This window comes from Dendropsophus ebraccatus, chromosome 12 (genome assembly GCF_027789765.1).
Source record: "Dendropsophus ebraccatus isolate aDenEbr1 chromosome 12, aDenEbr1.pat, whole genome shotgun sequence".
Classification (NCBI taxonomy): domain Eukaryota; kingdom Metazoa; phylum Chordata; class Amphibia; order Anura; family Hylidae; genus Dendropsophus; species Dendropsophus ebraccatus.
The window spans coordinates 5050136-5066688 of NC_091465.1; the positions used below are offsets into that span (position 1 = coordinate 5050136).

The following is a 16553-nucleotide window of genomic DNA, read 5'->3' on the forward strand; positions in this document are numbered from 1 at the left end:
TGGGCCGGCCTATGAACCAGTGTCAGCTCTGACTGATACAGAAAGGGAAATCTTTTGGACCCAAATCTCCAGGAACCCTGTAAGTACTTTGCTGTTCTTCTCCTCTACAGATTCTCACAGGTTTTATTCTCCATTCACATCCAGAGAGACGTTCAGAGCATTGTGGAAGCTCAGGTGACAACACCCTGTCTGATATATTTTACAGAGATGTCAAAAGGTTTGATGAGTACGGGCCGGGGGTTCAGACCCCATCAAAAACTTGTCACATGGCTTTTTGGAAGCATTGGGGACTATACAGGGACAGCCTTATAGCAAATGCCTGGAGGGGGGGCTAACCCTCCCGTAACATGCACCCTCACTGTGACCGAGTGTGTGTGCATGCATATGAGATATATTTTATTTATATATATATATATATATATATATTATATATATACACACACACACACACACACACACACACACACATACATACATAAGAGTCAGCCCCTCCACTCCAAGCCATCAGGGTCGTTTACATTTGCTACAGATCAGCCATATCTGACAGTATAGATGATAGGTAAGGCTAAACTGCATGGAGGCAACCGGCAGAATTCTGAAAACAGCTCTGGAGGTGAATGGAGAAGACAAAGTGCAAAAACAGTATTAAAGAAAAAATAATAATGCAATCACCCCCCCCCCCCCCCCCCCCCCCAATGCAGCATCACCACTCATTTCATTCTGCATCTACTTAATACTGAATTGTCCTCAGGTGGAGTCTCCATTGTGAGCAGTGGGGGGCTACAGGATGGTCATAGCATTGTTACCCAGGAGACACTATAGGGAGAACACGGCATCCATGTGGCGGCCACTGGAACTGGGACCAACCAGCGCTATAATGACTGGGGGGGGAGGAGCATGTTTTTGTAGCGCTGGATAACCCCTTTACACCTATATTGACCGGGGGAAGCAGGGCCCACCCCACAGCTATAATGACCGGGGGGAAGCAGTGCCCACCCTACAGATATCGGCCCCCACCTAGAATACAAATCAAAAACACCATAAAAAGTGCGACTTTGCGCCATGCCCGATGGGTGGTTTGTAGGCTGTAACTTTGGTCTGTGCCCCATACACTGCATGGTGACGCCGGTTGTCATAGCTATAGAGGGTCCTCACAATCCGGACTGTGCACCCACCTTACACAATCTAGAACTGTTTCGTTGTTTCTAGAAGAAAGCGGCCATATTTCTTAGCCTGAAAAACCCCTTTAACAACATGGTCCTAGAGTCCACCCACTGTGCCCCCCACTGAATTTCACAGACTGCTAGCCCATTCATTCTCGTGAGTGGCAGAGGTCCCATGTTATCCATATACCTATGGAGTTATAAAAACATGGCTGCCTTCTTCCACAAACAGCGCCACTCTTGTCCTCAGGTTTAGTGCAGGTTTGCAGAGTTGTAATACCGCACACAACCTGAGGACAGGGGTGGCACTGTTTTTGCGGTAGCTGTGTTGCCAATTCTGGTTGCCCCCTTTAAATCCTATATCCTTCTTTGCATTTTCTCACGGCTTCCGCTTCAAGAAGTTCCAGCAGGCCTCCGATCTGTGGGATTTCCATAGACCCCATCAGGAGTCCTGCGTTGTGTCCCGTCCACGCACCAGCAGATCTGCACAGGAAATAAGTGTCTTCTGATCGGCTCAGCGTCATTAAATAGATTTATATATAAAAAGTTCTATAGAAAATGTCCCCTCCCTGTATTGTGATGTCGGTTTTCAGAGCGAAATCATCCTACGCCCCCCGTTGGTCGGATCTCCGGAGTCGGAGTCCGGAGCAAAGATCGACGTCTACTGATCTGCTGGACTCCAAGCCGCCAGCTACATCCCCAGTGCAGGAAGCGTCACTGTGCTGCAGCGCCACCTTATGGCTCCACCTTCACTCCATTGATAAACGGCAAACCTGTGGGGACACTCCGCTTATAATCCACATATTCCTGCCCAAAGAAATGGATCAGCGAAAATTCCTCCTCCTCCACCCGCTCCCTGAAAAACCGCCATGATGCCAAAGTATAACCGACCAGGCAAACCGGATTACACAGCAACACCTGCAAAGTACAAGAGGATCCTGAGTATACAGAGGACAGTATAGTAGTTATATTCCTGTATATAGGAGGCAGTATTATAGTAGTTATATCCCTGTATATAGGGGGCAGTATTATAGTAGTTATATCCCTGTATATAGGAGGCAGTATTATAGTAGTTATATTCCTGTATATAGGGGGCAGTATTATAGTAGTTATATCCCTGTATATAGGAGGCAGTATTATAGTAGTTATATCCCTGTATATAGGAGCAGTATTATAGTAGTTATATTCCTGTATATAGGAGCAGTATTATAGTAGTATATTCCTGTATATAGAGGCAGTATTATAGTAGTTATATTCCTGTATATAGGGGCAGTATATAGTATATATATTCATGTATATAGGAGCAGTATTATAGTATATATATTCTTGTATATAGGGGCAGTATTATATTATAGTAGTATATCCCTGTATATAGGAGCAGTATTATAGTAGTTATATTCTTGTATATAGGGAGCAGTATTATAGTAGTTATATTCCTGTATATAGGAGCAGTATTATAGTAGTTATATCCCTGTATATAGGAGGCAGTATTATAGTAGTTATATTCCTGTATATAGGAGCAGTATCATAGTAGTTATATTCTTGTATATAGGAGCAGTATTATAGTAGTTATATTCCTGTATATAGGAGCAGTATTATAGTAGTTATATTCCTGTATATAGGAGCAGTATTATAGTAGTTATATTCCTGTATATAGGAGCAGTATTATAGTAGTATATTCTTGTATATAGGAGCAGTATTACAGTAGTATATTCTTGTATATAGGGGGCAGTATTATAGTAATTATATCCCTGTATATAGGAGCAGTATTATAGTAGTTATATCCCTGTATATAGGAGCAGTATTATAGTAGTTATATCCCTGTATATAGGAGCAGTATTATAGTAGTTATATCCCTGTATATAGGAGCAGTATTATAGTAGTTATATTCCTGTATATAGGAGCAGTATTATAGTAGTTATATTCCTGTATATAGGAGCAGTATTATAGTAGTATATTCTTGTATATAGGAGCAGTATTACAGTAGTATATTCTTGTATATAGGGGGCAGTATTATAGTAATTATATCCCTGTATATAGGAGCAGTATTATAGTAGTTATATTCCTGTATATAGGAGCAGTATTATAGTAGTTATATTCCTGTATATAGGAGCAGTATTATAGTAGTATATTCTTGTATATAGGAGCAGTATTACAGTAGTATATTCTTGTATATAGGGGGCAGTATTATAGTAATTATATCCCTGTATATAGGAGCAGTATTATAGTAGTTATATCCCTGTATATAGGAACAGTATTATAGTAGTTATATCCCTGTATATAGGAGCAGTATTATAGTAGTATATTCTTGTATATAGGAGCAGTATTACAGTAGTATATTCTTGTATATAGGGGGCAGTATTATAGTAATTATATCCCTGTATATAGGAGCAGTATTATAGTAGTTATATTCTTGTATATAGGAGCAGTATTATAGTAGTTATATTCCTGTATATAGGGGCAGTATTATAGTAGTTATATCCCTGTATATAGGAGCAGTATTATAGTAGTTATATTCCTGTATATAGGGGCAGTATTATAGTAGTTATATTCCTGTATATAGGGGCAGTATTATAGTAGTTATATTCTTGTATATAGGAGCAGTATTATAGTAGTTATATTCCTGTATATAGGGGCAGTATTATAGTAGTTATATTCTTGTATATAGGAGCAGTATTATAATAGTTCTATTCCTGTATATAGGAGCAGTATTAGGCTATGTTCACACAAGGTATTTTTTCGTAAATATGAGACAATATGCTGGCTGGGTGTCTATAGGATCCCGGCTGGAACGTATACACATAGTATATGCTCCGGTCGGGACCCCTAGCGGCGCCGCAAACAACTGACATGTACAGTGAATAGCACTGTAGAAAACCATGTCAGTGCACACTATGAAGCGAGCGGCTCCGGCCATTTGCTTCACAGCGTGCAGTGGAGAGTTCTGATGTGGGCGCACACGGATGCGCCCGCATCAGAACTCTGCGGGCCGAAAGATCATCTGGCCGGTACTGCAGTACCGCCCGGGATGATCTTTTCAGAGACCGGACGCTTCATGACCCAGCCGGCCTTATAGTAGATAGATTCTTGTATATAGGAGCAGGATTATAGTCTTGTCCTCTGACATTCATGCTGCTGTTTATATATTATACTTTCTATCGTATAGAAAGCAGCCGCATTAATGTTTTTTGCTCTTTACTTGGTGCAGGAAATCCTTGTATAATAGATAATTGCAGGATACGTTGCAGTTCTATTATTTCCCGGCATCAGTAAGATAACATTTGATGGGCTCAGGGAGAGCAGACACTGGGGAGCAGTAATATTGGGATTGGTATTAGGACACTGATGGAGCAGCAGCTCAGAAATTGAGAATTACACAGCTCCCATAGAAATCAATGGCTGTCTGTGTTATACATGGCTCTGACAATCATCCAGCCGATAGGCATCCTATGTGTTTGTGTTTTGGTATGATCTGTTCCCTTGGTTAATAGAAGCAGTGCAGGTCAGAGACATTTATACATTTGGGGTACGTACCTGAGTCCCTATGCTCCAGTAGAACCAGCCCACATAGGACGGGTGTCTGAAGCAGGAGTAGACGCCGCTGGTCACCAGAGTGTGCGACTCAGATTTCTCATTCTGAACAATGTGATTGAAGTTGGAGCCGGCGGTGAGCATGGCAGATTTCCTCAGAGACTCCCCGAAGAGAACCATCACCAGCCCAATGACGCTCAGCCATGTGATCTGCTTCAGCTCTACAACACAGGGGAATGGCGTAAAGATGGAGGAGAGCCGCGAGAAACCTGACTGGTGGCTGTAGAAAGATGTGACGGCTTATAGCGGTGACCCCCCCCCCCCCAACCCTCCTGCTGAGACTGCTTATAGCGGGGACCCCCCCTCCAGCTGATGTGACCGCTTATAGCGGGGACCCCGCTAAATGTTTGTTAACCCACCAGAACAGATGGAGGGCGAGTCATCTACAGGGGGCGCTATGTGCAGATACAGGAGGATATACAGCGCTGGTCGTCTGCTGACAGGACACACAGTCTATGGACCCCGCAGCTCCCGCCCCAACATGGACACCAACCTGGACAAATGGTTTTCTCTATAGTGAATTCCAGCCAGGAGGAGATGGCGGCCAGCGTGTACTCCAGACTGTGGTTCAGCAGGAAGGAGTCCAGGGAAAGGCTCTTAGGATTGTTCAGAGCGGTTATCAAATATTCAGAGTAATGGAAGAACGAGAGCGAACACATGTACCTGCGGGAGAGAGAATGTGTGTGAGAGAGAGAGCACATGTACCTGCGGGAGAGAGAGAGAGTGAGAGAGAGAGAGCACATGTACCTGCGGGAGAGAGAGAGAGTGAGAGAGAGAGAGCACATGTACCTGAGAGAGAGAGAGAGAGAGAGAGAGAGAGAGAGAGAGAGAGAGAGAGAGAGAGAGAGAACGAACATGTACCTGAGAGAGAGAGAGAGAGAGAGAGAGAGAACATGTACCTGAGAGAGAGAGAGAGAGAGAGAGAGAGAGAGAACATGTACCTGAGAGAGAGAGAGAGAGAGAGAGAGAGAGAGAACATGTACCTGAGAGAGAGAGAGAGAGAGAGAGAGAGAGAGAACATGTACCTGAGAGAGAGAGAGAGAGAGAGAGAGAGAGAGAGAACATGTACCTGAGAGAGAGAGAGAGAGAGAGAGAGAGAGAGAGAGAGAACATGTACCTGAGAGAGAGAGAGAGAGAGAGAGAGAGAGAGAACATGTACCTGAGAGAGAGAGAGAGAGAGAGAGAGAGAACATGTACCTGAGAGAGAGAGAACATGTACCTGAGAGAGAGAGAGAGAGAGAGAGAGAGAGAGAGAACATGTACCTGAGAGAGAGAGAGAGAGAACATGTACCTGAGAGAGAGAGAACATGTACCTGAGAGAGAGAGAGAGAGAGAGAGAGAGAGAGAGAGAGAGAGAGAGAGAGAGAGAGAGAGAGAGAGAGAGAGAGAGAATGTGTGTGAGAGAGAGCACATGTACCAGAGAGAGAGAGAGAGCGAGCACATGTACCTGAGAGAGAGAGAGCACATGTACCTGAGAGAGAGAGAGAGAGTGTGAGTAAGCGAGCACATGTACCTGAGAGAGAGTGAGAGAGAGCACATGTACCTGAGAGAGAGAGAGAGAATGTGTGAGAGCACATGTACCTGAGAGAGAGAGAGAGCGCACATGTACCTGAGAGAGAGAGAGAGTGTGAGAGCGAGCACATGTACCTGAGAGAGAGTGTGAGAGAGCGAGCACATGTACCTGAGAGAGAGTGTGAGAGAGCGAGCACATGTACCTGAGAGAGAGCACATGTACCTGAGAGAGAGTGTGAGAGAGCGAGCACATGTACCTGAGAGAGAGCACATGTACCTGAGAGAGAGTGAGAGAGAGCACATGTACCTGAGAGAGAGAGAGAGAGAGAGAGAGAGAGCACATGTACCTGAGAGAGAGCACATGTACCTGAGAGAGAGAGAGTGTGAGAGAGCAAGCACATGTACCTGAGAGAGAGCACATGTACCTGAGAGAGAGCACATGTACCTGAGAGAGAGCACATGTACCTGAGAGAGAGCACATGTACCTGAGAGAGAGCACATGTACCTGAGAGAGAGCACATGTACCTGAGAGAGAGCGAGAGAGAGCACATGTACCTGAGAGAGAGTACATGTACCTGAGAGAGAGAGCACATGTACCTGAGAGAGAGAGTGAGAGAGCACATGTACCTGAGAGAGAGTGAGAGAGCACATGTACCTGAGAGAGAGTACATGTACCTGAGAGAGAGAGCACATGTACCTGAGAGAGAGAGTGAGAGAGCACATGTACCTGAGAGAGAGTGAGAGAGCACATGTACCTGAGAGAGAGAGCACATGTACCTGAGAGAGAGAGCACATGTACCTGAGAGAGAGTGTGTGAGAGAGTACATGTACCTGAGAGAGAGAGCACATGTACCTGAGAGAGAGTGAGAGAGAGCACATGTACCTGAGAGAGAATGAGAGAGAGCACATGTACCTGAGAGAGAGTGCACATGTACCTGAGAGAGAGAGCACATGTACCTGAGAGAGAGAGCGAGAGAGAGCACATGTACCTGAGAGAGAGTACATGTACCTGAGAGAGAGTACATGTACCTGAGAGAGAGTACATGTACCTGAGAGAGAGTACATGTACCTGAGAGAGAGTACATGTACCTGAGAGAGAGAGCACATGTACCTGAGAGAGCACATGTACCTGAGAGAGAGAGTGAGAGAGAGCACATGTACCTGAGAGAGAGAGTGAGAGAGAGCACATGTACCTGAGAGAGAGAGTGAGAGAGAGCACATGTACCTGAGAGAGAGTGTGAGAGAGAGCACATGTACCTGAGAGAGAGTGAGAGAGAGCACATGTACCTGAGAGAGAGAGAGAGAGAGCGCAAGCACATATACCTAGAAGAGAGAGTGTGTGAGAGTACATGTAATTGCAAAAGGCAGAGAGAAAGTGTGAGACAGACAGATCTGCTCCGCGGATGGAACATCAACAGAATATATCTTTTGTTTACTTCTATGCTGAGATATATTATATTGATTAAGACTACTGAGAGGCCCGCAGCCCGAGGCTGCACTATTGAGAGGCCCGAGGCTGCACTATTGAGAGGCCCGAGGCTGCACTACTGAGAGGCCCGCAGCTGACAGTGCTCTCTGCTGCCACCTCTGTCCATGTCAGGAACTGTCCAGAGCAGCAGAGGTTTTCTATGGGGATTTGCTGCTGCTCTGGACAGTTCCTGACATGGACAGAGGTGGCAGCAGAGAGCACTGTGTCAGACTGGAGAGAATACACCACTTCCTGCAGGACATACAGCAGCTGATAAGTACTGGAGACTGAAGATTTTTTAATAGAAGTAAGCTACATATTTCTGCAACCAATTGATTTGATAGAAAACATTTATTGCTGGACTACCCCTTTAGGAAGTGATGTAGAGACTATGAGGTTACTCACCACCCGAAGTGTCTCCACGGCGACTCAGTGACGCTCACCAACAATCCGCAGCCGAACGTGAAGCCTAAGAAGGCGGCTCTGATGGCGACCTGTGGGCACAGATGGCACAAGTCACATGACAAGTGATCCCCCCCCCCCAGCTCCTCTGATCTCTGGAATCCTCTTAGAGGGAATCTCCTCCAATCCTGTCCCCAGCCGCTGACCTGGACACTTCGAGGGGTTCTCCAGTATGAAGGCTCATAGACATCACCTTAGTAGTGATCTCCAACCAGCTGCTGCAAAACTACAACTCCCAGCATGCCTGGACAGCCACAGGCTGAGGACTAGGGACCTGAGAAGCCACATGGTAATCGCCTTTAAGTGGAGCTGCCCTTCAAATCCCACTTCAAACAGTCACTCTCCTGCTAAAGCTCTATAACACAGAGAACTACAATGCCCAGCATGCCCGACTCCAGACCTGTCATAAGGAGACGCAGGATTTAAAGGGAAACTCCACTTAAAGGTGCTGTTCATGTTGTGTCATAGGACCTAGGGCTCCAAAGCAGATACAAAACTACAACTCCCAGCATGCCCCGGGGCACAGTCTGTCGCCCCGCCACCTGCCCCGGCTGTACCTGGTAGAGATGAGCCCGGTAGAGGAGCAGTAGGATCCCGTTCACAAGAGCTACGAACACGAGCAGCGTTACCCGGCCCGGCGTGCTGCCCAGCAGACTCTGCCCCGGCTCCGTGTACCGGCTGGTGATGGACGGCAGACAGATGACGGACACCCCGAGCACGAAACTCAGCACGCTGACTCTGCCCTCCACTACCAGCCCCCTGCCGGCCATCTTGGAGGAGGCAGAGCGGAAGCCGGCCGCGCACTTCCTGTCCGCTCTCTGACGTACGTGACGTAGGCAGGAAGCGTCTGTACGAATGTGGCGACACCTGCTGGATGGTGAGCGGTGGTGCAGCGCTATACTGGAAGTGGTGACGTCATTACCGTCTCTCTCCTTATATACAGATGTATGCAGAGGAAAAGATGTAAAATTATTATTATTAAATCATTATTACTATTTAGCTCCCATAGACAGCAGGGACTGGGCGGGCAAATGAAACCTATGCGCCCCCTATAGGGTCACCGAGGGAACTACATGTGGTGGTCACATCCTCAGCCTGATACTACTGGGGGTATACAGAATACTACTGGGGGTATACAGGATACTACTGGGGGTATAGAGAATACTACTGGGGGTATACAGAATACTACTGGGGGTATACAGAATACTACTGGGGGTATACAGGATACTACTGGGGTTATACAGGATACTACAGGGGGTATACAGGATACTACTGGTGTTATACAGGATACTACAGGGGTTATACAGGATACTACTGGTGGTATACAGCATACTACAGGGGTATACAGGATAGTACAGGGGTTATACAGGATACTACAGGGGTTATACAGGATACTACTGGGGTTATACAGAATACTACTGGGGGTATACAGTATACTACAGGGGTTATACAGGATACTACAGGGGGTATACAGGATGCTACAGGGGTATACAGGATACTACATGGGTTATACAGGATACTACTGGGGGTATACAGGATACAACAGGGGTATACAGGATACTACATGGGTTATACAGGATACTACAGGGGGGTATACAGGATACTACAGGGGTATACTGGATACTACAGGGGTTATACAGGATACTACAGGGGGTATACAGGATACTACTGGGGGTATACAGGATACTACAGGGGTTATACAGGATACTACAGGGGGTATACAGGATACTACAGGGGTATACTGGATACTACAGGGGTTATACAGGATACTACAGGGGGTATACAGGATACTACTGGGGGTATACAGGATACTACAGGGGTTATACAGGATACTACAGGGGTATACAGGATACTACAGGGGTATACTGGATACTACAGGGGGTATACAGGATACTACAGGGGTATACAGGATACTACATGGGTTATACAGGATACTACTGGGGGTATACAGGATACTACATGGGTTATACAGGATACTACAGGGGGGTATACAGGAAACTACAGGGGTATACTGGATACTACAGGGGTTATACAGGATACTACAGGGGGGTATACAGGATACTACAGGGGTATACAGGATACTACAGGGGTTATACAGGATACTACAGGGGGGTATACAGGATAGTACAGGGGTTATACAGGATACTACTGGGGTTTATACTGGATACTACAGGGGTTATACAGGATACTACAGGGGGGTATACAGGATACTACAGGGGTATACAGGATACTACATGGGTTATACAGGATACTACAGGGGGGTATACAGGATACTACAGGGGTATACAGGATACTACAGGGGTATACAGGATACTACAGGGGTATACAGGATACTACATGGGTTATACAGGATACTACAGGGGGGTATACAGGATAGTACAGGGGTTATACTGGATACTACAGGGGTTATACAGGATACTACAGGGGGGTATACAGGATACTACAGGGGTATACAGGATACTACAGGGGTTATACAGGATACTACAGGGGGGTATACAGGATAGTACAGGGGTTATACAGGATACTACTGGGGTTTATACTGGATACTACAGGGGTTATACAGGATACTACAGGGGGGTATACAGGATACTACAGGGGTATACAGGATACTACAGGGGTATACAGCATACTACAGGGGTATACAGGATAGTACAGGGGTTATACAGGATACTACTGGGGTTTATACAGGATACTACAGGGGGTATACAGGATACTACTGGGGGTATACAGGATACTACTAGAGGTATACAGGATACTACTGGGGGTATACAAGATACTACAGGGGGTATACAGCATACTACAGGGGTATACAGGATACTACAGGGGTTATACAGGATACTACTGGGGGTATACAAGATACTACAGGGGGTATACAGCATACTACAGGGGTATACAGGATAGTACAGGGGTTATACAGGATACTACTGGGGTTTATACAGGATACTACAGGGGGTATACAGGATACTACTGGGGGTATACAGGATAGTACAGGGGTTATACAGGATACTACTGGGGGTTATACAGGATACTACAGGGGTATACAGGATACTACAGGGGGTATACAGGATACTACAGGGGTATACAGGATACTACATGGGTTATACAGGATACTACAGGGGGGTATACAGGATACTACAGGGGGTATACAGGATACTACAGGGGTTATACAGGATACTACAGGGGGGTATACAGGATACTACAGGGGGTATACAGAATACTACTGGGGGTATACAGAATACTACTGGGGTTATACAGGATACTACAGGGGTTATACAGAATACTACTGGGGGTATACAGTATTCTACAGGGGTATACAGGATACTACATGGGTTATACAGGATACTACTGGGGGGTATACAGGATACTACAGGGGTATACAGGATACTACATGGGTTATACAGGATACTACAGGGGTATACAGGATACTACAGGGGGTATACAGGATACTACAGGGGTATACAGGATACTACATGGGTTATACAGGATACTACAGGGGGGTATACAGGATACTACAGGGGGTATACAGGATACTACAGGGGTTATACAGGATACTACAGGGGGGTATACAGGATACTACAGGGGGTATACAGAATACTACTGGGGGTATACAGAATACTACTGGGGTTATACAGGATACTACAGGGGTTATACAGAATACTACTGGGGGTATACAGTATACTACAGGGGTATACAGGATACTACATGGGTTATACAGGATACTACTGGGGGGTATACAGGATACTACAGGGGTATACAGGATACTACATGGGTTATACAGGATACTACTGGGGGTATACAGGATACTACAGGGGTATACAGGATACTACATGGGTTATACAGGATACTACAGGGGGGTATACAGGATACTACAGGGGTATACAGGATACTACAGGGGTTATACAGGATACTACAGGGGGTATACAGGATACTACAGGGGGTATACAGGATACTACAGGGGTTATACAGGATACTACAGGGGGGTATACAGGATACTACGGGGGTATACAGGATACTACAGGGGTTATACAGGATACTACAGTGGGGTAGTGCGACCCGGGTGTGAGTGGAGTGTGAGCCGGGAGTGTGACCCTGAGGGGAGTGCGACCCGGGTGTGAGGGGAGTGTGACCCTGGTGTGAGGGGAGTGTGACCCGGGTGTGAGGGGAGTGAGACCCTGGTGTGAGGGGAGTGTGACCCTGGTGTGAGGGGAGTGTGACCCGGGTGTGAGGGGAGTGAGACCCTGGTGTGAGGGGAGTGTGACCCTGGTGTGAGGGGAGTGTGACCCGGGTGTGAGGGGAGTGTGACCCTGGTGTGAGGGGAGTGCGACCCGGGTGTGAGGGGAGTGTGAGCCGGGTCTGAGGGGAGTGCAACCCGGGTGTGAGGGGAGTGCGACCCGGGTGTGAGGGGAGTGCCACCCTGGTGTGAGGGGAGTGCGACCCGGGTGTGAGGGGAGTGCGACCCCGGTGTGAGGTGAGTGCAACCCCGGTGTGAGGGGAGTGAGACTCGGGTGTGAGGGAAGTGCGACCCGGGTGTGAGGGGAGTGAGACCCTGGTGTGAGGGGAGTGAGACCCTGGTGTGAGGGGAGTGCGACCCTGGTGTGAGGGGAGTGCGACCCTGGTGTGAGGGGAGTGCGACCCCGCTGTGAGGGGAGTGGGACCCTGGTGTGAGGGTAGTGCGACCCGGGTGTGAGGGTAGTGCGACCCCGGTGTGAGGGGAGTGGGACCCCGGTGTGAGGGGAGTGCGACCCGGGTGTGAGGGGAGTGTGACCCGGGTGTGAGGGGAGTGAGACCCTGGTGTGAGGGGAGTGTGACCCGGGTGTGAGGGGAGTGTGACCCTGGTGTGAGGGGAGTGCGACCAGGGTGTGAGGGGAGTGCGACCCCGGTGTGAGGGGAGTGCGACCCCGGTGTGAGGGGAGTGCGACCCCGGTGTGAGGGGAGTGCGACCCCGGTGTGAGGGGAGTGTGAGCCGGGAGTGTGACCCTGAGGGGAGTGCGACCCCGGTGTGAGGGGAGTGCGACCCGGGTGTGAGTGGAGTGTGAGCCGGGAGTGTGACCCTGAGGGGAGTGCGATCCGGGTGTGAGGGGAGTGAGACCCTGGTGTGAGGGGAGTGTGACCCGGGTGTGAGGGGAGTGTGACCCGGGTGTGAGGGGAGTGCGACCCGGTGTGAGTGGAGTGCGACCAGAGTGTGAGGGGAGTGCGACCCTGGTGTGAGGGGAGTGCGACCCTGGTGTGAGGGGAGTGCGACCCTGGTGTGAGGGGAGTGCGACCCTGGTGTGAGGGGAGTGCGACCCCGGTGTGAGGGGAGTGCGACCCCGCTGTGAGGGGAGTGTGACCCGGGTGTGAGGGGAGTGCGACCCGGGTGTGAGGGGAGTGCGACCCGGGTGTGAGGGGAGTGCGACCCGGGTGTGAGGGGAGTGCGACCCGGGTGTGAGGGGATTGAGACCCCGGTGTGAGGGGAGTGCGACCCCGGTGTGAGGGGAGTGCGACCCTGGTGTGAGGGGAGTGCGACCCTGGTGTGAGGGGAGTGTGACCCGGGTGTAAGGGGAGTGTGACCCTGGTGATATATAAGTTACTGTACAGTATAGCAATCAGCATGTGGTATATAATGTATAGTAACTGTATAACCCTGATAACACAGCAGCTGGATATGTGATATATAGGTTACTGTACAGTATAGCAGCATGTGGTATATAATGTATAGTAACTGTATAACCCTGATAACACAGCAGCTGGATATGTGATATATAAGTTACTGTACAGTATAGCAATCAGCATGTGGTATATAATGTATAGTAACTGTATAACCCTGATAACACAGCAGCAGCTGGATATGTGATATATAAGTTACTGTACAGTATAGCAATCAGCATGTGGTGTATAATGTATAGTAACTGTATAACCCTGATAACACAGCAGCTGGATATGTGATATATAAGTTACTGTACAGTATAGCAGCATGTGGTGTATAATGTATAGTAACTGTATAACCCTGATAACACAGCAGCTGGATATGTGATATATAAGTTACTGTACAGTATAGCAGCATGTGGTGTATAATGTATAGTAACTGTATAACCCTGATAACACAGCAGCTGGATATGTGATATATAAGTTACTGTACAGTATAGCAGCATGTGGTGTATAATGTATAGTAACTGTATAACCCTGATAACACAGCAGCAGTTTGTAGATACAGGATGAAGCTGCAGATCCCCATAATGCAGTGGACATGTGTGGGGCATATTTTCAGCATGGACCAATGAGGAAGTGAGAATCACAGAGCTATACAGGAGTACAGAGAAAGAAACTTTTATATACAGCTGTGTGAATGGCTGAGTGTAAGTGCAGGCACATTATAGCAGCAGTGTGAGTGGCTGAGTTTAACTGCAGGCACATTATAGCAGCAGTGTGTATAGCTGAGTGTGAGTGCAGGCACATTATATCAGCAGTGTGTACAGCTGAGTGTGAGTGCAGGCACATTATAGCAGCAATGTGTATAGCTGAGTGTAAGTGCAGGCACATTATAGCAGCGGTGTGGGTGGCTGAGTTTAACTGCAGGCACATTATAGCAGCAGTGTGAATAGCTGAGTGTAAGTGCAGGCACATTATAGCAGCAGTGTCAATAGCTGAGTGTAAGTGCAGGCACATTATAGCAGCAGTGTGTATAGCTGAGTGTGAGTGCAGGCAGATTTGAGGAGCACTGTGTATAGCTGAGTGTGAGTGCAGGCACATTATAGCAGCAGTGTGTATAGCTGAGTGTGAGTGCAGGCAGATTTGAGGAGCACTGTGTATAGCTGAGTGTGAGTGCAGGCAGATTATAGTAGGAATGCAGAGGATGGGAAACCCAAGGGCTAACAGACTGCAGGGAGCATGAAGGAATGAGCAGGACATATGTATAGCAGCACTCTCTGTCCGGGGCTATGAAGAGATTACCTCCACAGTCCACTCCCTGAGGGAGCTCTTAAACCAAAGCAATGCTCTTAATCCAAGTTACAAATGTCAAAGTCTCTTCTTACAAAACGCTCCTAATCCAAGTTACTCTTATACCAAGGTACCACTGTATTGTGATACATTCTTATAGCACAGGATCTTTCAGGAATCTATTTCCATCATTGAAGCACACACTGCAGCACTATAATTGTACACACTGAAGCACTATAATTGTACACACTGCAGCACTATAATTGTACACACTGCAGCACTATAATTGCACACACTGCAGCACTATAATTGTACACACTGCAGCACTATAATTGTACACACTGCAGCACTATAGTTGTACACACTGCAGCACTATAATTGCACACACTGCAGCACTATAATTGTACACACTGCAGCACTATAATTGCACACACTGCAGCACTATAATTGTACACACTACAGCACTATAATTGCACACACTGCAGCACTATAATTGCACACACTGCAGCACTATAATTGTACACACTGCAGCACTATAATTGCACACACTGCAGCACTATAATTGCACACACTGCAGCACTATAATTGTACACACTGAAGCACTATAATTGCACACACTGCAGCACTATAGTTGTACACACTGCAGCACTATAATTGCACACACTGCAGCACTATAATTGCACACACTGCAGCACTATAATTGCACACACTGCAGCACTATAATTGCACACACTGCAGCACTATAATTGTACACACTGAAGCACTATAATTGTACACACTGCAGCACTATAATTGCACACACTGCAGCACTATAATTGTACACACTGCAGCACTATAATTGCACACACTGCAGCACTATTTTAACTCTTAGGAGGAATGACAGAATCTGCTGCAGCAGAACAGCGCCGTGTATATGATTGTTTTTAAAATAACTTTAATAAAACCAACATCCTATCTTTCCTTTTCATATCCAGATACTGTGCAGAGGTCCCGGCTGAGTATTGATCTGTATAGACGATATCCTGCGGATGGAGCGGCCCAGTCCTCGGGTCTGTGACTCCCATATAATGTAACAGAGACACGTGCACACTGGTCTGTCATCCCTCTTCGAGGTGTAGCTGTCATCCTCTCATCCTCTGGTCATGAATCAGGATGATCTGGATGAACAAAGCTACCGACCCCCTTGGATAGTAGTTGATATTTCTCACTATAATCTCCTGATTGTAAACGTCTCAATTTCAGTCCCTTGAAGCCCTTGAAGGATCCTGCGTCCTAATCCCTCATCAAGGTGGTGGGGGTGGGGGGTAACTTGTTGCTGATCCCTTTAAGAGTTTTGGGAAGGTTATGGGGAGCACAATGGGCAGATTTGTCTTCTGGTCACTTGTAGCCAGGAATAATGGTGGAAGAATAGAAAGATGTAAAGTTCACATGAGAACCAT

At 47.2% G+C, this 16553-nt stretch overlaps 2 protein-coding genes across 2 annotated transcripts in view; one reads left to right on the top strand and one right to left on the bottom strand.

Moving 5' to 3' along the window:
* Window positions 1-683: 683 nt before the first annotated feature.
* Window positions 684-9001, bottom strand: ICMT (isoprenylcysteine carboxyl methyltransferase). Its single transcript, XM_069947105.1, has 5 exons — window positions 8754-9001; window positions 8140-8228; window positions 5248-5417; window positions 4698-4915; window positions 684-2081 (listed from the first exon to the last, which is right to left on the bottom strand). The coding sequence occupies exons 1-5, from the start codon at window positions 8964-8966 to the stop codon at window positions 1899-1901; spliced, it is 873 nt and encodes a 290-aa protein (XP_069803206.1). The 5' UTR covers window positions 8967-9001; the 3' UTR covers window positions 684-1898.
* Window positions 8993-16553, top strand: part of LOC138768983 (transcription factor HES-3-like) — a 31317-nt gene continuing 23756 nt past the window's right edge. The window contains exon 1 of the mRNA XM_069947106.1: window positions 8993-9073. Coding sequence (XP_069803207.1) covers window positions 9071-9073 — 3 coding nt within the window. The 5' untranslated portion in view covers window positions 8993-9070. The remainder of the gene's footprint in view (window positions 9074-16553) is intronic.